The 24,877-nt window shown below is 42.2% G+C and overlaps 1 protein-coding gene across 4 annotated transcripts in view; it reads right to left on the minus strand.

The window, feature by feature from the left end:
• The window catches only part of PDS5A (PDS5 cohesin associated factor A), a 168,606-nt gene that overhangs the window by 49,491 nt on the left and 94,238 nt on the right, over positions 1-24,877 (minus strand). For all 4 annotated transcript variants that reach the window (XM_030563924.1, XM_030563925.1, XM_030563927.1 and 1 more), the window contains 7 exons: positions 19,957-20,051; positions 17,431-17,576; positions 12,149-12,300; positions 8,680-8,793; positions 6,976-7,057; positions 6,214-6,262; positions 5,937-6,076 (listed from right to left, as the gene is read on the minus strand). In XM_030563924.1, the coding sequence (XP_030419784.1) occupies positions 5,937-6,076; positions 6,214-6,262; positions 6,976-7,057; positions 8,680-8,793; positions 12,149-12,300; positions 17,431-17,576; positions 19,957-20,051 (778 nt within the window). The remainder of the gene's footprint in view (positions 1-5,936; positions 6,077-6,213; positions 6,263-6,975; positions 7,058-8,679; positions 8,794-12,148; positions 12,301-17,430; positions 17,577-19,956; positions 20,052-24,877) is intronic.

A 24,877-nucleotide genomic window follows, 5' to 3' on the forward strand; every position in this document is an offset into this window, starting at 1 on the left:
GATTGCTCAGCTCCATGCAGGGAGACTGGATGTCCTGATTTTATAAGAGTAGTCCCAATATTCAGGGCTTTTTCTTATATAGGTGCCTATTACCTCCCAGCCCCGTCCCGATTTTTCACACTTGCTATCTTGTCACCCTAACTCCATGACTCAACAAAGCAAACCAGGACATGTTGGGGCTTATGTTTTCCAGGCACATGAACTGAGGCTATAAAATAGGGGACAGTGGCATCACGCTTTTGCCATTCTCCTCCCTACATAAGATGGGATGCTGGGAAAACAAAGATTTGGACTGAGGATACTGGTCCAAAGCTTAAAGGGGAAGCCTGTGTACTGAGAACTGTAACCTACATGCAATATATAGTAGGGTGAGGAAAACTGGTTGATCCAAATACTGCCTAATCTAATAAGGTTTAAGATTTAGACTGCGTGCTTACCTTTTATTTTCTCTGGTAACTATCTCTGATCTTTTGCGCCTACCACTTATAATAATTTAAAATCTATCTTTCTGTAGCTAATAACTCTGTTTTATATTTTACCGAAAACAGTGTGTTTTGCTTGAAGGGCTTGGGAAATCTCAGCTCAGTTTACAAAGGCTAGTGTGCATTGTCTTCACATTGAGGAAGGGGCAGACTGGGTAATAAACTTACATTGGTCAGGCTTCAGACGGTATATTCCGGAGGTCCAAGGCTGGGGGCTTGGGAGATTCACTGGTGCCTTTCTTTGTGTTATTCATGAGTGCCTCAGGGATCGTTCACATAGTTTAGCTGGGTTTGGAGCTCCACGTGCTGTTGTGCTAAGTGATAGTGCCTGGAAGGTTTCACTGCTTGTCACAAGCAAAGCATTGTGAGAGACAGCTCAGGCTGGAGAGTTAAGGGAGCACAAACAGATGGAAGTACAAGAAAACAATGCATATGTCCATACTGCAATTTAACAGCAAAGGCTGTCCCATATCAGCTGACTTGGGCTCATGGAGCTCAGGCTGCATGGCTGTAAATTGCAGTATAGATGTTTGGGCTCAGGGACCCTTCTCCATCGTTGTGTCCCAGAGCTCAGGCTTCAGCCTGAGCCAGATAGTCTACACAGCAATTTTACAGCCTGAGAACCCAAACAAGCTGACCTGGGCCAGTTGCAGGTGTTTAACTGCAGTGCAGACAGTATTGCTCAGAATGGCAGGCAGTGGTCTCAGTACACCAGCAGCCTAACCTGGGCCAGTTGCAGGTGTTTAACTGCAGTGCAGACAGTATTGCTCAGAATGGCAGGCAGTGGTCTCAGTACACCAGCAGCCTAACTGCTGTCAACTTTTTAGTAAGCATCACAGCAAAGAAGAATTTTAAGGAGGCATTTGAAGGAAGATAAATGAGTTAGTTTTGCAGACGCTGCTGGGGAATTCCTTTAAAGTGTATGGGGCAGCATGGGAGAAAAAACAAAGGTGCTTGTTTGACTATTTAATTAGTGGGACATGTAGGCTGGCATCTTGGGTCAACTGGAAGAGGAAGTTGACATCTTGACAGTGAATGAGAGGATAGATAGGGTGAGCACAGGCCATGAAAGGCACTAAAAGTGAAGAAGAACAGCTTACGTTTGATGTGATAAAGACGAGGAGCCAGCAGAGGGATACAAGGATCCTAGTTTGGAGGGGGATCTTTAACTGGTGGGATAAGTACTGAGTAATCTCTTTAAAAATCTGGATATAGTCAGGTCAGAGAAAAAGCTTAATAAGATTACATGGAGGGAGGAAAATGGCATGCTGAAACTGATGAAAGGTGGACTTTAATGGAACTGAACAAAATATAATCAAGGATTTTAGGTGTAGGAGGCTCCAATGGGTCACGAGTGTGCTAGGCTGTCCACATTTAAGAATTCTATCAAACTCTTTCTACAACACTCTCGCACCAGCATCAACTTCCTGCAAACTATAATCAGCTTCAACAATACCCTACGGATATAGGAGTGGTATTAGAATCATGTTTATCTTGGTGTTCTGATATCCCTTGTCTTGGTGAGGAGCAGCATCGGTTTTCAGTGCTGGCATTGTAGCCAGTACTGAGATAGCTTTTGCTGGTCTCAGATCCTTGTCCAAGGGTGTCACAGTTCCTCTGCTGGTACTGCCCTTAGGTGCTGCATGCTGACTAACAGGGTCACTGGCTGATTAGGACTTAGAAGTGACTAGCTCAATTTTGGAGATTGATGCCTATTCTCCAGGGTCTGAAGTTCCTCTGCCTGACTGCTTAAGAAGGTAAAACTTCTGCTAAGGATCCCTGGATTTATGTGTTCTTGTAGAAAAAAGTACAGCAAACCAAGCAGAAGTCCAGCACATCTCTCATCTTTATGTAGCCTTTATAATAGTCTGTCAGAGGAATAAGTTTGTTACACGATGGACAGAGTTTGAAGCTTAAGGGCTTCAAATACACCATTTTAGGTTAATTTGTTAGGAAATTAACCTTAACTGCCTAATTGGAGGAGGAAATTGCAAAAAGAAAAATGTCACTGATGGCGGTAAGAAGGAACTGAGGGTTGGTTGTAGCCATTCTGCTTTTAATGCTCTTAGGTAGGAGAAGGACACAAGGACATGCCTGGTGCATGGGAGGCTAAACAAACAATGCTATTCGAAGAGTCTGATCTTGCACACAAGCTGAATGAGCACCTGGAGTGAGATCCACACAGACATATGCTCTCCTGATGAAATACTATCACAGCAGAGTCCAGTGGAGACACTTAAGTTTGATTCCTCTCTTGCAACAAGAGATAGGGGACAGAGAATAGGATGTTCTTTTGAGGGTCCTACGCTCTGGAACTTGATCTCTACTTTGTCTGACATAGCCTGAATTTGTTGATCTTCATATTTCACTGTAAAGTCCGAGGCTTTATTTGCGGGAAGACGGTGTTTTTATGAGGGAATAATTTTTTTGGTTGAGTAGGAATGTTTTTTTAAATTATTATTTAATTTATTTATTTATTTTTGCTGAAGTGGTATACTGGCTGGTATGTTAATTTTCCAAGGCTGGTAGGTGATATTTCTGTGACTAAATTTAAATTACTGTTAGGATTGTAAGTTTAAGTACTATCAGGGAGCCTAGAGCTTGTGAGCATATAGGCATTCTCTTATACTTTAAATCAAGATAAATAAAATGTACACTTGAAACAGAATTGGCCAAAGTGTAGTCTACAGCAGAGGTTGGCAACCTATGGCACGCGTGCCAAAGACGGCACGCGAGCCAATTTTTAATGGCACACTGCGGCCGCCGCTGGCCCCGCTCACCCCGCTGCTGAACCCTGGCAGCAGGCTGAGTGGGTTGACAGCCAGGACCCTGGCAGCATGCCATTAAAAATCCTGCCCGGTCCAGCCCTCTCTTCTCCGCCCCGCACTCACCACTCTCTCTGGTGGGGGCAGAAAAAAGCTTGGTCCTGCCGGCTGCTGCTGTAGGGCAGGCTCCGCTGGCAGCCAAGCTTCCCCCTCCCCCGCGTCTTCCCCCAGCGTGCTGCGTCATGCCCTGCCTCCTCTTCCTCCCTGCCGCCGATGGCCCTTGTGAGGGAAGGGAGAAGAGGAGCCCCAGCGCCCTCGCTGCTCAGACCGGGAAGGAGGCGGAGAAGAGGCAGGAGCGGGGCCCTTGGGGAAGGGGAGTGGAATCAGGGCCTATCACTCCAGCCTCCTGCCGTGAGCCGCTCAGGGCAGAGGGCTGGGAGCACCCCCACGATCCCAGCCCATCCCCCAGTCCTCTACCCTGACCCCTGACCCTCCCTCACATCCTAGCTCCCTGCACACACATCCTCACAACCCCAGCCCTCATGCTGGCACCCTCCACACATGCCCAGCCCCCCACACCCCCTGCCCTGACTCCTGCACCCCCCTTACACGCCCCCTGCCCTGACTCCTGACTCCCCACACATACCCAGCTCCCCCACACCCCATGCCCTGACTCTTGCACTCCTCACATCTCCACCCCCAACTCTGAGCACCAAATGGGAGCTCCTGCACCTGCATCCCTTGCACCAAATGGGAGCTGCCCAGGTAAGCACTCCACATCCAAAACCTCCTGCCCAACCCTGCCAGCCTAGGTGAATGGAAGAGCAGCATTTTAAATGAAGCTTCTTAAACATTTTGAAAACCTTGTTTACTTTAAATACAACAGTAGTTTAGTTATATAAGATATAGACTTATAGAGCGAGACCTTCTAAAAAGCGTTAAAGTGTATTACCGGCACGCGAAACCTTAAGTTAAAGTGCATAAATGGAGACCCAGCACACACTTCTGAAAGGTTGCCGACCCCTGGTCTACAGTTTCACAATCTGCTTTAAAAGTTCCCCCAGAATGTGACTGTTCCGAGCAATGGCATTTCTGTATTGAAAATAAACAGCTAGAGTTTGCTGCTGTTTAAAACAAAAACAAAAAAACAAACAAAAAAAATCAGCAGAGGCCATCTGGCTCTAGACAAGTTGCCAACTTGGCCCTCAGGTGGACAAAATTTGGAGAGTCAAAATTTAAATATGGAAAACTTCCACATGATCAACTTCTTGGTCCTATGTATCTAGCTCCTTAAAAATTATAAAAGCACTGTATCTAAGCTTCCTAAAAGTGTAAAAAAATTGCTGCTTCAGCGAACATGTCAAAGGAACCAGTGGGACTGAGGAAGCTTTCCTCTCTTGATACTCTGTTGTCCTTTATAACAACTAAGCTTTCAAACTGTCTGTGAGTATGTTGGGACTGAAGTGCATACTGAAAGTTTTTCTGTGTATTTTGGTATTGCCACTGACAACAAAAAATGAAACCTTCCTTTTAAATAAGATAACCTATTTATACAGGGCATCACCTGTCTTACTACTGAACAAATTAGGACCTTTGAGTGACAAATCCAACACTGCAAACCAATCACAAGAGGTCCAGGCAAATGTTCTTGACTAAAAATGCCTCTGGTAAAAAATAATGGTCAAACCAGCAGACCCAAGAAATGGCATCTGACATCTAATTTATACTCGGACAATTATTATACATGAAATGATGACAAAGAACAGCAAAGAATCCTGTGGCACCTTATAGACTAACAGACGTTTTGGAGCATGAGCTTTCGTGGGTGAATACTCACTTTGTCGTATTCACCCACGAAAGCTCATGCTCCAAAATGTCTGTTAGTCTATAAGGTGCCACAGGATTCTTTGCTGCTTTTACAGATCCAGACTAACACAGCTACCCCTCTGATACTTGACAAAGAACAGACACCTTTACAAAAACGCATTGCAGAATACACATACAATCTTCAAAAGGAATGTTCTTGGAAGCCAAAAAAAATCTTTAAGGTAGGTAAGGCTTTGTTATTCATAAAATGCTTTAGTAGAGTTGGAAAACAAAGTACAGGAGCTCTACATTAAACAAGACTTAGAAGAATTTCACAAAAAGACTATTATAGAGATCATGTTTGACTGCCATCACCCAAAGAAGGAACAATATTAAGTGAATAAATGTACTCTTAGTAACTGAGTTGTTGATTCTAAAGTTTATCTAGGAGCTCTCTATGCACGTAAGCTAAAAAGACATTTTATGTAACATGAAACTAAAGTGGTCACATAAAACTACATTAAGGGTATGTCTGTACTACCTGCCGGATCGGCAGCCAGCTATGGTCGATTTATTGCGTCTAGTCTAGATGCGGTAAATTGACCCCTGAGTCCTCTCCCATTGACTTTGGTACTCCACCAGGATGAGAGGTGCACGCGGAGTCGACGGGGGAGCGTTAGCAGTCGACTCACCAAAGTGAAGACAGTGCAGTGAGTAGATCTAAGTATATCGACTTCAGCTAAGTGAATAAATTGTGTAACTTGGATCGATTCCGCCCCCCAGTGCAGACCAGGCCTAAGTTACTTTGAGAGGCCACCACCTCTGAATGGCTAGTTAAGCCCAAATATGTTACATATAAAATCCAGTTGTTCCATATCCTTACCACACAGACATCTGCCTGTTTACATGAACATGTAGGGCTGATTAACAACTCGAGCTGAGATCGAAGTTTCTCATCATCCCCAAGAACCTGATTGAATTTCTTCACAAAATCTTGTGCTTTTCCAGGATCTGGAAGGTTTTCTATATTATTAAATAAAATTGAAACATAAGATAAACCTACAACTTGTAACTCAGCACTATTTAATTATTTCAATATTTGTAATTATGCAAACTTCAGGTACACTATAACTATTTACAGAACAAATTAACACACTCACTTGCTATGGTCATCAGCTTTCCAAACATGGCACTACTATTTGCTTCCGACTGGGGGAGAGAGGAAAACAAACATCAGTGATGTTCCCTACAGATAATATGCTACATTACACACTTCATTTAATCTGTCACTACTTTTGTTGCAGCCTTATCCATTCTAATTTTTTAGAGTAACAGACAAAAAAGAAAGACAATGGTATTAATAACAAGTGTTACACTAAAAAAACTGCAGAATTAATAGGTAGCATACAGTCTGCCTTTTGTAATAAGACAGAACTACAACAAGCCACTGAAACATGATAAACCAAACATAAATTTTCATCTACAGTTTCAGGATACAGCCTATACGGAGAATTCAAGCAACATCCTATCCTACTAAAATATCCTTTGAACTCTGCTTTAACATGAAGAAATTATAATTATTTTGATATTACAGCATTTTTCATTTAAGAATCTTAAAACACTTCATAGTGATTTAAGCAAAAGGTAGAAACTGACGATAAAATGTTACATGTGACTTTTTGACTCCTTAAGAAGTTTTTAGTTGGTAACAGAAACTCATGATAAATCATGTAGATCCCTATAGATGAAACAGTTACTTAGAGAAAGTGATTTTTAAAATATCTGCTTTTTATTTCTACTTAATGAAAGACCAACATTTTGTGAGTGTAAACCAAAACAGCAAAATAACACATTAAGCAAAAAAAATTAGCTCTATGTAAATTAGCTCTAATGACAAAACAGTAAGTTTTTAAAAACCGTACAGTGGGCTGCTTATGCAAGTCCAATAATTCCCGTACATGACTCCTAAGCATATTCTGGCACTTCCACATCTCATTCAGTGCTCTGTGAAGGGGAAGGAAAAAGAATGACAATCACGTTCCTTCAAATGCTGTAAGAATGTGCTAGTTTTATTGAGTTAGTAAAGCATATGCTTATTATTATTAGCTGAGCTTATATTTTTCACATCTACAACATCTATCAGACACTAGAAAGGCGTTGTATCAAATGCTACACTAACTGGGGTTACAAGTTTCAAGCATAGTGGACTAGATTTTGTTTCATATATAACAACAATGTAATCCAGAACATCTCCATTGATTTCAGTGGAGTTGCTCAAGATTTATACTGGTGAAACTGAAACCAGAACCTGGTCCAATATCTTTGTCAGAGCTTTCAACTTCCACAAAGCCTTAAAAATCCACACCAAGGAAACTTCCCAACCTCAAACACAAACATCACTCCCTCCCCCTCCCGCCCCAAAAAAACTAAAATAGAATTAAGTGTGTTTCTTATAAGAGAAATTTTTTTCAAAGAGAATATTTTAGTTAAAAATTAAAACCTCTAAAGTAGAAAACTTGAAGCTATGGTTCCTAAGCCCAACCCTAGCTCTGTCCCTCTACCTGAATTAATCCTTTAACCAATGTCCTCCCAAACATTTTTCCCTTCTAAGACAAATCAGTCGCACTATACTACAAAACTTGTCTACAAAAGACAAACTCACATCAGACTCAACCCTCCACTATATCACCCTCAGACTAATATACCAAGATTATAACATTTGGTACCAGTTACGACATACAAGCCACAGACAACACCATCTCCCTACTGTCCATCCACCTATATCCAATCTGCTCTAGACAAGATATTATAGAATGCCCCATTCTCTCACACAGAAAAAAAACTGAAATAATATTCTCCACATTCACACAGGCCACAGATTCATTTGCATTCTGTTCAACTTACACATTGAATAGGCAGAAGTCTCATAATACTAATTACCCATACCGAAAACCTTATAACTCTTTTAAAAGCTATACTGCAGCCCTAAAATTGTTACTAAATTGATGTTTTGAATTTTGTTCAACTACATCTTTCTTGCACATTACTTTCAATCTTGCAACCGGGTAACCAATCTTATTCAAAATAACTGAAGTCAGAGTTTGTTACTCTTGATTTAATGTTTTCAGTGAATTTTACAATTGGATCAAAATACTCCCTAACATCAAGGCATCCTGTTTTATTGTAGTTATCCATCTGGAATCAGCATTTAAAAATATGTGTACTTAAAATACTTTGAAACTATAGATGCAACCAATATTGGTAATTCTTTATTTATTATTGTATTGTTCATCTTGTGATAGTACAGTGCGGGATCTGGATGACAGATGCTGTACAAATACTATGGAGGACATGGTACCTGCACAGAGTAGTTTCCAATCTAAGAAACAGTTAAAAAATAAAAATCAGTTAATTTCACCAGCTATTAATGTCTAAATCCAGGAGAGTTAGTCAAGTAATTTGAGAACTCTGACAAGAACCTCAAGTCTTGTCATTACCAATACTTTGACTATGAGCTAGCAATAAAGACTGATCATTTTCTGTCAAAAAGCATATGCTGGAAAAGACTCAAAAGAAAGATGTATTTTAAGAGCATCTAAGCAGCCTACTTTTCTACCTCTACTCACTTGACTGCATTTGGATCCAAGCTAGCATATAAATAGTATAAGCATTTCATTCTCTCTTCTGTTTCCAAATTGTGTGGGACAAGATACTGGGCAAAAATTTTCTCTACCAGTAACCTGCAGAAAAGAGAAAAAGTTAAAATAAATTTTTAATACCGTACATTTCCAATGTCATCCATAACATTCAGATTAATTGTAAAACAAAAATCCTGACCTCTTGAGGTCCCTTGTAGCCCTATATTTCTATGATTTTAAGCTACACTGGCACTGGAACCTTTTCCAGCCTAAATGAGTGGAAGTAAGTAGTAATTATCTGCCCTCCACAGGTCTCCTTCCTACTGCTATTGGAAAGGTGTGAAAAATGCCCAGATAAACTCTCCTCCATTCCTTCATATGCCAAGAAAAATGGGCCTTAATCACTCATGATTATTCTCCTTTCTCCCTCTAGATTTTTCTAATAACTAGTCTCAGGATCTATCCTTGTCACCATTCTCATTTAAAGGGGAACAGGAAGAGTATGCATACCCATAGAGTAAAAAACACAAAAGAAGAATACAATAAGAAGCTGAAGAAAAGGTAGAATTAGCAAAATGTCTCAAAAGGTAAGGATAGTATTTAAGAAACAGAAACATAATGTATTTAAAACTGCTGATATTTATAATAAAAAAACTGAGGACAAATAACACTGAAAAAGATGGAGGTAAGCATACACCAAGATATACTTGAGAAAAAAAAGAGTGAAGGGAAAACAAAGTTAAATTTCTCAACTTTTTTTTAAATGGAAACTTTGATTAAAGAACTTCACAGTAAAGTAGTTGCAGTTTATATGATTATATGGAAATAAAATACAAAAACATGTACTGCACAACAGATAAGCTTTAATAATACAGTGATATAACTGCATACCAAAAAATACATTAAAAGAACATTTTTAGGGTTGCAAAGTCAAGCTTTAAAATGTTAGGCAGTGACAAAATTAAGGCTGTCTGCGTAACCTTCATTCTGCGTGTGTGTGATGATATACACATGATCACATACTATTTCTCTGTTCCCTCTCCAGTTTTATTCAGTGCACAGGATGGATAGTGCTCAAGGACTGAGATAGCTGTCCAATAACTCTTTTTATCCTCATCATTCAGTGTGGCCTGAGGATTTTCACAGAAGAGGAACAGAGTCACAGAGGAAATTACCAAAATTTGCATTTACACTAATCTGAGACACACAGGGCCTGATTTTCAGATGACATAGCATTTTAATAGTACTCTATAAGCTTAAAGCACTGTACAAGCATTAAGTCAAGCCCTGCAACACTAAATTTGAGGGTTATGGGTAAGTATCCTTAACATTCATTTACAGATGGGGAAACTGAAACAAGACAGACAAAATCATTTACCACACCACCAAACAGCAAGTCAGTGGCAGAGCTAGGACTGGAACTCAATGCCTTTTCAGCCCCAGCACAGGTTCATCCCACCAAACCACACTGCTCTACTATCAGAGGGGATGAGAATTCACAGCTCTCATTGACTTTAGCACCTCTACAAATCAAGCCCCATTTTTTTTCCAAGTTGGGCACTCAGAAAATAAGGATCATACAACTAGTGGGCATCTGGAAAAATGCTGGTCTAAATGATTTGCCCAGCATCACAAAAGGAATCTATGGCAGGAACAGAAACCTAATCTCCTCAGTGGCATTCAACTGCCTTAACCATGAGAAAATTCTGTGACAGACTGACAATATCCTGTATTATCCTGAACAAACCTTACAGAATTAAAATAAACTTTACTGAATGAAGTTTAATCTTACTGAATTAGGATTAACACTTTTGGAGCTCATTGCATTGCAAATGCAAATGTTTATGTACTATTGTGAGAGTGTATCGAATTTAGCAGAAAAACAAGATTAACGAAATCAGTGGAAAGTATTAGGAAGTTCAAAGGTCTTTTTGGAATAATACGTATAAAGTGGATTTCTTTCGGAAACACACTGAGGTGAGGGGAATGCAAATTCTCTCTCTGAAGCCAACCTTCTGAAGATATACACAGGGTCTCTCTCCCCAAGGTATACTACCTACCTGCTTCTGGAAACTCCAGTTCAAAGACCCCTGGGCTCTATAAAAAGGGAACTGAATATGTTATGAGGGTGCTTGTTCTGAGCTGAAGCCACAAGGATGCCCCTAGAATGAGATATTAAAAGACTGCATTTGCCAGAGCCCATGTGAGAGTTACATGAACTCTGGTAAGCTTATTAGCATAGGTTTCAGAGTAGCAGCCGTGTTAGTCTGTATCTGCAAAAAGAAAAGGAGTAAAGTGGAGTACTTTAAAGACTAAATTTATTTGAGCATAAGCTTTCATGGGCTACAGCCCACTTCATCGGATGCAGTGGAAAATACAGTAGGAGGATATATATATACACAGAGAACATAAACAATGGGTGTTACCATGCACACTCTAACGAGAGTGAGCAGTTAAGGTGACATACATCCGACGAAGTGGGTATTCACCCACGAAAACTCATGCTCCAATACATCTGTTGGTCTACAAGGTGCCACAGGACTCTTTGCTGCTTTTACAGATCCAGACTAACACAGCTACACCTTTGACAGTTAAGGTGAGCTATTACCAGCAGGAGAGAAAAAGAACTTTTTGTAGTGGTAATCAAAATGGTCCATTTGCAGCAGTTGACAAGAAGGCGTGAGGAACAATAGGTGGGGGGGGGGAATAAAAATTAATTTGCAAAAAGCCAAGAGTGGGTGCCCTCGCTGAATCACCGATGGGAAAATACAGGTGCAGTTGCCATGACGTGACATATACTTTCTCTTCTTTCTGTTCCCTGCCTCATTCATTCTACAATTCTAATTTTTGCAACAAGTGAGGAAAGGGTTCTACAGACAACCACCTCATTCACTAGGCAACACTGATTTATTCCCTGCACACTATCCATCTTGTGCACTGAAGGAGGGCATGGGTCCCGTAAAAAAAAAAAAGTACCTCATGTAATTAAAGACTCTATTATTATGCATACCTATGAAAGCAGAATTAAGGCTGCACAGAGAATGATGGATTTTAGCAGTCAGTCTTAGCAACATTCACTGACCCAATCCCCCCCACAAAGAAACAAAAACTGAGTATAGGAGAAACAAAAAGTACCATAGTCTGTTTCTAAGCAGTAGTCAGTCAGTTTAAGAAAGAAAAAGCTAGCCATCATCTCAGATCCGGCTCCAAGTCTACAATTTAGGGCTAGATACAAAAAAATCTGATCATCCTGAATAGCTTAGAGCAAATAATCACTAATCGGAGATGCTAGAGAGGGGAGTGTTGAATTAATTCCAAATCTATTTGCAACACTTGCAGCACAAATGAGGACATTAGTATCTTCTAACAACTTCCTTGGGATAACCGCACACTTTTGTTCTTTAGAATATTTCTTATAGCTATACAATTAAATTTATGAAGGCTTAAGTTGACTCACTTGTCATCAATGCTATTCTGATAATATATGTGCAAAAGTTTATCCTTTATCCAGCTCACTTTCTCTGCAGCATCTTTGCCAGCCTCAGCATGAAGACAGTACTTCTTGTATAGCTGGGCAAGTCCCATCATAGCTTCTTTTCTTACTCGCCACTTAAAAGAAAAAAATGTTTATTAAATATCTATCACAAACACACAATATATACTCAATGCAATGAAGTGAGAGAGACAAAGCTAACAGACAGATGCAGCAAACACTCAACTTTAATTCATGTAAGCAAACAGAACAGAACAATGGTTCATTTAGTTGGGTATTACTGTCTTCTACATAATGATCTACATTGGAAGCTTCAGAAGATCAAACTTTTCCTCTCCTTCCACCCCAAAGAAGTTCATGAAGCTGCAATTGTGTAATTTGTACTTTAGGAGAGAATTTCTTCCACATCTCAGCTAGTCCTGAAGTATGAGAGAATTTATAGTGCTTGTGATAGACTGACAATATCCTGAATTTATTTTTACTGAATTACGTTAAACCTTGCTGAACTACGGTTAATACTTTGAGGGCATATTATATTAGAAATGAAAATATTTATGTACTATTGTGAGATTTATAGAACTCCTTTAGCAGAAAGATTAATGCAATCTCAGAAAGATATCCTGAAGTTCAAAGGTCTTTTTGGAACAATAGGTACAATGAGGATTCCTAGTAAGTGTCTTGCAGTGAGAGGGATGCAAATTCTTCCCTCAGAAGGCAACCTTTTGAACATATGTCCTGAGAGAGATACTCATTGTGTACTAATTACCTGCATCTGGAAACTCCGGATCAAAGACCCTGAAAGTGGAAACTTAACAGGTTATGAGTACGACTGTTCTTAGCTCAAGCTGTGATAAACTAATAACCACAAGGACTCTCCAGGGTCAGGTTAAAGGACTTATCTTTCCAGAATCCATGTTAGGGTTGGGGTTAATTCTAGTAAGCTATTACCATATGGGAGCTTGGAGTCTGTTCCTTTGATTTCTCATCCCAAAGCCACTCACTAAAGCTGACTGACCCAAGAGTCTCTTCCTGAGGAAAGGAAAAGTCTCTAGCTGGCCTAGACGTTTGGGTAAATGGGAACTTGAGCCAACTTTCAAAGCCTGTCCCAAAACTTTCCTTCAGTAAGCATCTTCCTAGAGAATTGAGATGAGAAGGCACCATTGAACTTGGAGTCTCTAAGATAAAGTGACCTGTTTCAACAAAAGAGGAAAGTATTTGAACCATTTCTGCAGTGTCCGTTTTACAAGCAGGCTGGGTCTTTAGAAAAAGAGCTCTCATGGAGGACTCTCATTGATCAGAAGCTTTTAATTACCCTCTCCTGGAAGCACTAAGACAACTTATACCAATTAAACAGAACAAAATCAGTAGTCTACAAAATCTATACTAGCTGAATAGCTGAATAAAAAGAGTAGCCAAAAAAGAATCAGGCCTGGTCTACACTACATGTTTAAACCAATTTTAGCAGCGTTAAACCGATTTAACACTGTACCCGTCCACACAACGAGGCCCTTTATATCGATATAAAGGGCTCTTTAAACGGTTTCTGTACTCCTCCCCAACGAGAGGAATAGCGCTAAAATCGGTATTACCATATCGGAGTAGAGTTAATGTGGCCGCAAATCAACGGTATTGGCCTCTGGGCAGTATCCCACAGTGCACCATTGCTGTCCAGAGCGGTCACAATCTCAACTCGGATTCACTGGCCAGGTATATAGGAAAAGCCCCGCGTACTTTTGAATTTCATTTCCTGTTTGGCTAGCATGGAGCTCTGATCAGCACAGGTGACCACGCAGAGCTCATCAGCACAGGTAACAATGCAGTCTCCTGAGAATCGAAAAAGAGCTCCAGCATGGACCGCACGGGAGGTATTGGATCTGATTGCTATATAGGGAGAGGATTCTGTGCTAACAGAACTCTGTTCCAAAAGACGAAATGAAAAAATATTTGAAAAAATTTCCAAGGTCATGATGGAGAAAGGCCACACCAGAGACTCAGTGCAGTGCAGACTGAAAGTTAAGGAGCTCAGACAAGCCTACCAGAAAATAAAAGAAGCAAATAAAAGGTCCGGGGCAGGGCCAAAAACATGCCACTTCTATGCTGAGCTGTATGCAATTCTCAGGGGGTCCGCCACCACTACCCCACCCTTGTCCGTGGATTCCGAGGTGGGGGTGGTAATCTCAGCCATAGCTGAGGATTCTGCGGACGGGGAAGATAAGGAGGAGGAAGAGGAGGACGAGCTTGCAGAGAGCACACAGCACTCCGTTAGCCCCAAGAGCCAGGAGCTTTTTCTCACCCAGATGGAATTACCCTCCCAAGCCACTAGCCCAGACAGTGAAGCCATGGAAGCCACCTCTGGTGAGTGTACCTTTGTAAATATAAAACATGGTTTAAAAGCAAGCGTTTTTTAATGATTGATTTGCCCTGAGGACTTGGGATGCATTCGCAGCCAGTACAGTTATTGGAAAAGTTTGTTAATACGTCTGGGGATGGAGCGGAAATCCTCCAGGGACATCTCCATGAAGTGCTCCTGAAGGTACTCCAAAAGCCTTTGCAGAAGGTTTCTGGGCAAGGCAGCCTTATTCCGTCCACCATGGTAGGACACTTTACCACGCCATGCATGTAGCAAGTAATTGGGTATCATTGCATGAGAAAGCATAGCTGCTTATGGTCCCAGTGATTGCTGGCATTCAAGAAACATCCGTTCTTTATCTCGCTGTTATCCTCAGGAGAGTGATATCGTTCATGGTAACCTGGTTGAACTTCCGGAATTTAATTAAGGGGACAGAGATGGCCATTCCTACTGGGCCGTTTGCCTGTTGCTTAAAAGAAATCCTTCCTTGCACGTAGCCAAGCGGGGGTAGGGGAATAGCGCGGAGCTTTTTCGCATTTGGCTATCAGGGATCTTCCCTGCTACCAGCCACACGGTGGGTGGGGGTGGGGAAGGGAGGTGATTAGCAGTGATCTTCCATGATACCAGCCATGTGGTGGGGGGAGGGGTAAAGCGATCATCCTACAGAACTGGGGGGAGCTGGCTTCTGCTGCTGCATGTTAACAGGAAAGAAGCATCACTGAACGGGATTTGCTTGGTTTTTGGGAAAGGATGGCACTGTGTATATGAAGGCTGCAGAAGCCGAAAGACAATGGCTTACCATGGCCGCATGCAAGCTGAATTCTGATGCCCGGACCTGCATCTGTGAGATCTGTAACACCAGAGCCGCAGGCACTCAATATTAAGATGCAAAATGAGACTTTGTAGTGAAATCACATGTGCTATGTAAGATGAATAGTGTTGTTCACTGTGAAAGAGTATAACCATTGTTCTGTAAAATGTATCTTTTTAAATACTTCTCTCCCTTTTTTCCCTCCCTCATGCAGCTGCACATTTTTCAAGTCTCCCTACTCCATCTCAGATAAGGCAGAGGAAAAAGAAGACGCGAGACGAAATGTTCTCAAAAATCATGGAAATGACACGCAATGAAAGAGCTCATCTGAATGAGTGGAAGGATGTGGTATCAAATTACAGGAAAGATGCCAGTGAACGTGAGGACAGGAGGGACACTCGAGATGAGAGGTGGCGCCAGGAAGATCAGAGGTGCAGGCAGGAAGATATGCGGTGGCGGGATGCAACGCTGGGGCTGCTGCGTGACCAAACTGATATCCTCCGATGTCTGGTGGAGCTTCAGGAAGAGCAGCGGGGTCACAGAGTGCCACTGCAGCCCCTGTGTAACCACCCTCACCATGTTCCATATCTTCCTCATCCAAACGTAAAAGAACGCGTGGGAGAAGGATTCGTGCACCCGCCCACTCCACCCCTGTGGATAGCCCAACCAAAAGGCTGTTATTACATTGAAATGTTTTTAGTGGCCTTTTCCTTCCCTCCTATCCTCCTCCCAAACCACACCCGGGCTACCTTGTCAGTTCTCTCTCTCTTTTTATAATGAATTAATAAAGAATACATGATTTTTAAATGATAGTGACTTTATTTCCTTAGAAAGCAAGCTGTAATCGAAGCGGGAAGGTGGGTTGCTTACAGGGAATGAGTCAAAGCACAGGGGCCCGCGGTTTGAGAGAATTCTGTGTCCATGTCCTCATCACTCTTGTCGCTGCTCTGCCGTAGCTGCTTCCTCCTCCTCGCCTGGCTTTGCAGGTCCCGGTTCAGCATAGACTGCACGAGAATGTGCAAGGTGTTTACAAAGTCCATGATTGCGGTATTGATCTGAGCAGGGTCCATGCTTGCTGCGCTATGGCGTCTGCACAGTTCACCCAGGAAAAAAGGTGGGAAATGGTTGTCTGTTGCTTTCAGTGAGGGAGGGGTGAGGCTGTACCCAGAACCATCCATGACAGTGTTTTTTGCCCCATTAGGCACTGGGATCTCAACCCAGCATTCCAAGGGACGAGGGAGACTGCGGGAACCCACAGCTACGGGATAGCTACCCACAGTGCAATGCTCCAGAAATTGACGCTAGCCTCGGACCATGGACGCACACCGCCGAATTAATGTGCCTAGTGTGGCCGCGTGCACTCGACTTTATACAATCTGTTTTACAAAACCGGTTTATGTAAAATTGGAATAATCCCATAGTGTAGATGTACCCTCAGATGGAAGCAAATAGATGGACGTATGTCAAGAACAAGGGCTTGTCCAAGAGGAATAAGGCAAAAGCTGTACAAAAAAAATGCTGAGAGCTCACAAAAGTTATATGTCTCCCTACTCACTTTGAAAGACAACTAAAATACACAGAGTGAAAGCTTTTTAAAAACACCATGTTACACTACTGTTTACCTTAAATAGTTATGTGTGCATTGTAGCCATTTCAAGTCAGCTGTCAATTTTTATTTTTCCCATAATTTAAGTCCATTAAGCTCTTTTCAGAGAGGAATCCCAAAAAGAAACCACATCTAGAGCTGAAATTAGTCTTCACTGACAAGTTTGTGGGAGGGCGCCTGACTCCTTTAGGCCAATCACACTGTCAGACTTCTGGCAAGTGAGAAACTGATGGTGAAATTTGCAATATTCCTGGCAGAATGATCTGATTTCCCTGATATACAGCCCCTGCTCAGACACACTGCCTGCATTTGAACAGTCTGCCTTCTAGTGAGAATTAATTTTGCCACTGCATTCTAATTAACTGCACAAAACTGTAACTCATATCCTCAATGCATAGAAGTTTCTGGTTTTGCCATTTTTTTCTTCATTAGTTGTATTTAAAGGTGGAGATTACTGCAACTGAAGTATTATACCTTACCCGTTTATCTAGTGTTCTTTCCCTTACAAAGCCCAGTAGCTGGTCATTGACTAAAGAAAGGTCTCTCTTCCCAGCCGTTATAATTGTAACAATGACATCATGTCGAATGGCTTCTTCTGGGTCATGTGATCTAACCTTCAAGTACTCTGTTACAAAAAAAAAAAATCAACAATGGTAACCATGAAAAGTATACTCAAGTGCTTTTGTTGCAGATGCACAACAAATGACAGTTTATTAGGAAAATTAAAACTACACAAACCTCAGTCAAAACGTACAACTATATCATCTACTACACATGAAACTGTATATGGTAATTCTCAGCCTCAAGATGTTTACAATATAAGTAATACATTTAAAATGTTGTAAATCATTAACGGGTAGTTTGAGTCAGAAATGACAAAATTCCGAGTTAAGGTTGAAACTCAGCTCACTGTGCCTCAATATTTTAGATTATGATGTTTGTAACATAGTGTTCTATAATGCCCTGAGGGAGCATTATTTCACAGAAGCATGATCCATCACAACAGACCAAATTAAGTATTTTATTTTAGTCATAGTGTAATCTTCTGTCAATTTAAATAGCATCATTAACATCTAAATATAGAAATTACCATCAAAATCCTATCTTTGCCTTAATGCATTAATTTAAAAAATCTTGTAGAAAAGTCCTTTACAGTATATTTTTAAAAAAAATTCACAACACCATTCTGCAACAGCTCTGTGAGAGTTATGGTATATCATAGATACCAGTTCTTCAATATACATATCAGAATCTTTAAAACTGTCTAATTAAACAGACTATACTGATTTTATAACTTTATAGTTACATACCTTTTAACAAGAATTTTTTTTTGCCATGTTCACTGTAATGATTACTTCAAAATTGTTACAGGGCCATTGTGTCATCAAGTATTCATGGACTACTTGAGTACATCAAATATAGACTCAACCTAGGCCACAACACAGCTCAAATTATGCAGTGTATGCGTGAAACTGGCCAATATCCAATAGAGACCCTAATGAGATCAAACTCATTTACAGTTACAACTTAAACCATTTCAGAACCAGAGAGTTTCCAAAGGGAAAAGTTAGTATTCCCTAAACTACTAGCCAACCTACTAATTCCTTTAATCCCTTTTTTAATAAAATTCTAGAGAAACAGTGAATAGAAATTAAAGGATTTGCTTCCTGCCAATCATAATGCAAACTTAACAACGGAGTCACAACTGACATCTCTCTAATCAGACCACATATAAAGTTGAATAATTTTACCTTGAGACTCCCACTTATATTCTTTTACCTAAAATACTTTGAATACATCTTTCCAATGATTATTAATGAGTCTACATTCAAATCTTAGATCGACGGTGCTCAGGGCTATAGAAAATCCACATTTAAGCACCACAATTATGCTGATCTAATCCCTGGTGTAAATGAAGCTAGATCAACAGAAGCATTTCTCCGTCCAACCTAGTTACCATTGCTCAGGGAGGTGGAGTTTCTACAATAATGAAAATACCCCTTTCACTGCTGCAGTCTTTGTCTACACCACAAGATTAAAGTGGTAAAGCTATGGCACTGTAGCTATGCTACTACAGTTCCTGTAAGATGGATATAGCCCGAGAAAAGACCTGCTGAAGAATACAGACGTCTGAACAGCAAAACGTACACTACTGGCTAAATTGAGTCTTAGCAATAATGTTTTATTCCACATTTCCAAAATAAGGGAACCATTTTAAAAAACAGAAAATATAGACCTATTTGCCCACTTCGTAAAAATCTCATTCACCTTCAGCAATTATTCAAACATCACCTTCAGCAATTACTCAAAATGTCCTGACTTTCAGTGGTGCTGAGCATTTAGTTCCTACTGAAGTCAGTGGGATCTATTGGTGCTCATCACCACTGAAAATGAGACTGAGAATGCTGAGCACATACCATATGATTATGGTATTTAAAAAAAAAAAAAGGCAGGTGGGGCAAAGGGGGCTGAAAAATATTAAAATATGCCAAAGGATGTAACTGCTGTTTGTGTTATGTTCTTCTATCCCTACTTTCCAACTTTCACAATTTAAAACTGGCTGTAATGCTGGTCTGCAGGAGGAATTTAATCTTTAGATCATGGGTGGGATTTTGTAAATCAATGAAAGCAGAGTTAGGGAAATGCTAAGTACTTCTGAAAATCCCATTTCACATGCTCAATGGTTAACCTGCTCTGTCAGGGCCAAGATTCATCAAAATTTGAGATGATTAGGTTAAAACTAATTATATATAGGATAATTTCAGTTGGATCATCTTTGTTCTATAAAGCTGGCATCCAAATATACCCAGTGAGAAATGCCTACTTTTAAAAAAACTCTCTCTTGCCTTCTACAGGAAAATCTAACTTAAATGAATGCCTTAGTTCTCCCCACCTAGCACAGGCAAGTCTGGTCTTAACATATTTCAGAACCATATTGCTATGTACTTGAAACAATTTCCTCCCTCAGCCAAAAATTATTTTAAACTTTAAATTATGCATCTTACCAGTGAGGTCTTTTGCTAAATCCGGATGGTTCATTAAACAATGACTGGCAAATTTCACACTTTCTAATCTCACAGGGACATGGATATCATTAAATCTAGAGGGATGGAAAATGAAGCATGTTAAGTTTTTGGATTATCTTTAAAAATCAGTGTTTCTCTTTACATCGTCACATAAGTATGTTGAGAATGTGTTACTGTTACATCAACTGCATAAAAATCATTTTAGAGTACATAATAATACATAAAATAGAATTTGTCTTAATCTCCATTAGGTTTAAAAAAATGTAAAGCTCAGAATGCTTCTCATGGAAAAGAAGGGGGCAAAAAGTATCAGGATAGCAATAATACACTTAAATGGGGCCACGATTACACCCTTGAAGTGTTGAAAATAAGAATCCTCTAATATAATGTTGCACTTAAAATTGTTATTTACTTTAAAAAAACAAAAAGTAGTGGACATGCAAAAAATCAAAAAAAAAAACCAACAAAAACATATACAAATGTCTAGGGAGAGTGAAGTATTGTATAGGAGGTATTTAATAAATAAATTGAAAAGATGCTTTTAGGTATAACTTAATGCACCATCATAAACAAGGCTCTTATATTTTTGGATCTTTGAACACACAATCCCTGGTTTTAAGGCAATTATTTTTACAGTTTCATTATCTTTGTTTTAAAACATTTTACATGGATCAAAGATTCCCTATTTTAAAACTCTATTTAATGCAAATCATAAGAACATAAGAATGACCATACTGGGTCAGACCAATAGTCCATTACTCCAATATCCTGTCTTTTAAAAGTGTCGAATGCCAGATGTTTAAAAGGGAATGAACAGAATAGGTGATCCAACCCCCCCCCATTGTCCAGTCCTAGCATCTGGCAGTCAGAGGCTTAGGAACACTCAGAGCATGCAGCTGACCATCTTGGCTAATAGTCATTAATGGACCTATCCTCCAAGAACTTTTCTAATTCTTTTTTAAACCAAGGTACAGTTTTGGCCTTCACAACATCCCCTGGCAATGAGTTCCACAGGTTTACTGTACGTTGTGTGAAGAAGTACTTCCTTTTATTTGTTTTAAACTGCTGCCTATTAATTTTACTGGGTGACCCCTGTTTCTTGTGTTATGTCACTTTCTCCACACCATTCATGATTTTATATAGACCTCTATCATATCCCCTTTTGTCATCTCTTTTCCCAGTCTTTTTAATCTCTCCTCATATGGAAACTGTTTCACACCCCTTTGCCTGATCATAGCAGAAATGGATACAAGAGATGATCCAAGATGAAATTCTCTGGACAGACACCAGACAACCCTTCATTCTATCTGCCACAGCAACAAACAACTGAGTCAATTTACGAAATGGCCTGGTCCTCTTGATGTAGAAGGCCAACACTCTCCTGATGTCCAGAGAATGCAATCTATGCTCCTCCTCAGACTTCTGAGGTTTTGGACAGGAGACTGGCAAGAATACGTCCTGGCTCATGTGAAACTGGGAAACCACCCTGGGTAGAAAAGCCGGGTGTGGCCGCAGCTGAACCTTGTCCTTGAAGAACACTATATACAGCGGTTCTGAGGTAAGCGCCCTAATCTCGGAAACCCTCCATGCAGAAGTTATTGCCACCAACACCACCACCTTCCAGGAGAGCAAAAGAAGAGAACAGGAGCGACAGGATCCCACGCTCAAGGCTAGTAGCTCCAGACTCTTCAGGAACCGGACCGTCACGCCATGCATGTAGACCGACCTTCCCTGGAACGGTGGGTGAAAGGCTGTTACAGCAGCCAAGTGAACCTTAACAGATGAAAGGAACAACCCCTGAAATTTAAGATGCATGAAGCAGTCCAGGATCAGCTGCAGCAAAGCCTGCGCAAGCCTAATCCCTCAGGTCAAAGCCCAGCATGTAAAATTTTCCATTTGGCAAGATAAGTGGCCCTAGTGGAGGGCTTCCTGCTTCCCAGCAGGACCTGCTGGACTCAGGTTGAGCACTCCTGCTCCTCAGAATTCAACCATGGAGCAACCGAGCTGTCAGGTGCCACACCACCAGGTTTGGGTACAAAAGCCTGCCCTGATTCTGTGACAGGAGATCTCGCCAGTGGAGCAGCGGCATCGGGGCCGATACAGACAGGTCCAGGAGCATACTGAACCAATGCTGACAAGGCCAAGCCAGGGTGATGAGTATGACCTTGGCCCTGTCCTGCTTAACCTTCATGAGGTCCCTGTGGAGCAACAGTACCAGCAGGAAAGTGTACAACAGAGCTCCCACCATGGAAGCAGAAAGGCATCAGAGCGGGAATCCCTGTTGAGCCCCCACAATGAGCAGAACCGATGGCACTTCATGTTCTGGCAAGTCACAAATAGGTCCACTTGGGAAGACCCCCACTTTCACAAAATCTTGTTGACCACCTTGGGGTGGAGAGGCCACTCATGGCAAGACAAGAAGATCCTGCTGAGGTGATCCACCAAAACTTTCCTGGCTCCGGGGAGGTGTGCTGCCACAAGATGAATGACATGCTGCACACAGAAATCCCAGAGTTGGAGAGCTTTTTGGCAAAGGGCTGAGAGCCTAGCTCCACCTTACTTGTTGATATAAAACGTTGCAGTGGTGTTGTCCGTCAGAACATGAATCACCTTGCCTTGCACCTGGGATCAAAAAGCCTGGCAGGCCAGGCAAACCACCCTGAACTCCCTGAAAATTAAATGGAGGGAGCAGTTGACCCATTACCAGAGATCTTGAGTACTGAGCTCTCCCAGGTGGGCTCCTCATCCAAGGTCCAAGGCATCAGACACCAGAGTCAGCGACAGGGATGGGGCCGCAAAGGGAAATCCCTGCAGGATCGGCGCAGGATCCAGCCACCACGCCCGGGATACTCGGATGGAGTCCAGCATCTTGACTACCAAGTCCAGGTTGTGTCTGTTGGGGATGCAGATCAATGCCAACCATCCTTGCAACAGGTGGAGGTGAAGCCAGGTGTGGCAGACCACGTATATGCAGGCCTCTACGTGACCTAACAACTTTAGGCAGGTGCAGGCGGTGGTGAGCAGATGATCCATCACATGGGAGATTACTTCCGACATGACTCGGAAATGGGACTCTGGGAAGAATGCTGTTGGCCCTGTGGAGTTGAGAACTACTTTTGATGAATTCTATCTATTGCACAGATACGAGGTTTGACTTCTTGTTTACTAACAGGCTTTGGTCACGGCATGTAGCACGCACCAGATCATGGCTGCTCTGCACGTGATCCTGTGATCTGCCCTTGATGAGCCAATCGTCGAGATAAGGGTAGACCGGGACCCCCAAGTGTCTTAGGTAAGCAGCTATAGGGGCCATGCATTTTGTAAAGACTCTGTGGGCTGAGGACAGGCCAAAGGGGACCGCCATAAATTGAAAATGGCACTTGCCCACCATGAAGCATAGGAATGCCTGTGTCCTGGGAAAACAGAGGTATGGAAACAAGCATCTTTTGGTGTACCAGTCACCCAGATCTGGGAGGGGATGGAGGCCAGGGATACCTTGCGAAACTTCAACTTCTTGAGGTATTTGTAGAGTCATCGCAGGTCCAGAATGAGATGCGAGCTCCCTTCCACCTTTTGGATTAGGAAACAGTGGGAGTAGACCCCTTACCCCCTCATTTCCTGAGGAACATCCCCTCCTCCACCATCCCCAGCTGCAATAGGTTGTCCTGAATGAGGAGTTGCTCATGAGAAGGGTCCCTGAAGAGGACGGGGAAGAGGTGGGATGAGAGGGAAGGGTAGCCATAAACCAGAAGGTGTAGCCTGATGACACTACATCTAACATCCAACAGTCCAAGATGACCCTCGATCAGGCCGAACGGAGGGGGGTGGAGGTGGTTCAGAACAGATCCAGAGAGATGACAGGTGTGTCATTCCCGAGTGCATCCCCAAAATGAGCGCTTCTAGTTCTCATGGCGTTTTGCTGACACAGTCTACGCCAGTGGGCTGGCGGATGAAGAGAGGCAGCAGTTAAACCCTGTGTCCCTTCTCCTCGCAAGCCCCTATCGAGGCTGCCACTGCCTTGGTGGCAGGCGAGGCCAGAACAGCTGCTGTGCAGGCTGAGGTGTATGCATCCCCATTGAACGGAGTGTAGCATGGGTTTCCTTTAGGCCATGCAGTCTTGCATCCATTTGGTCAGAAAACAGCCCTGTCTAACGGGAGGTCCTGAATAGAGGCCTGCATCTGCTGGGTCAGGCTGACAGTCTGAAGCCTGGAACTGCGCGAGATGACGGCCACTGAGGCGACCACTCTGGTAGCTGAATTGGCCGCCCAGGCCATTTGGAGGGAGCATTGAGCTGCCACGGTACCTTCCTCCACCAGAACCCCAAATTCCTGGGCCGCCTCCTGGGACACAGAGTCCATAAAGTTAAGGGGAGAATCCCACAAGTTATAATTGTAACACCCCAAGAAGGCCTGATGGTTCACCACTCGAAACTGGAGACTGGCCATGGAATAAATGTGGCATCCAAACAGGTTCAATCTCTTGGTCTCTTTATTCTTGGGGGTGGAATTGGCCAGTCCGTTGTTCCTTTTCATTGTCTGCCGATATGATTGACGACCACGAGGGTGGGTGGGTGTGTAAGTATTCAAATCTCTTAGCGGGGACAAAATACTTCTTTTCCGCTCTCTTGGAAATGGGCGAGATGGAAAACGGGGCAATATTTAGGACCCCCTCATGCACCAGGAACATGATCCTTGCTGGGGTGGACGCCGAGAGCAGGTTGAACAATATGCCCACCGGCTCTGCCATTTCCTCCGCTTTGAGCTCCAAGTTAGTGGCCACCTGGCAGAGCAGTGCCTGATGTTCCCTGAAGTCATCCAGTGGACTAGCCATGGAGGGCCCCCCCACTGCCTTGTCTGGAGAGGAGGAGGATGACTGGACCACCGGGGGAGAGCTTGGGGC

Source organism: Gopherus evgoodei, chromosome 5, assembly GCF_007399415.2.
Source record: "Gopherus evgoodei ecotype Sinaloan lineage chromosome 5, rGopEvg1_v1.p, whole genome shotgun sequence".
Taxonomy (NCBI): Eukaryota; Metazoa; Chordata; order Testudines; family Testudinidae; genus Gopherus; species Gopherus evgoodei.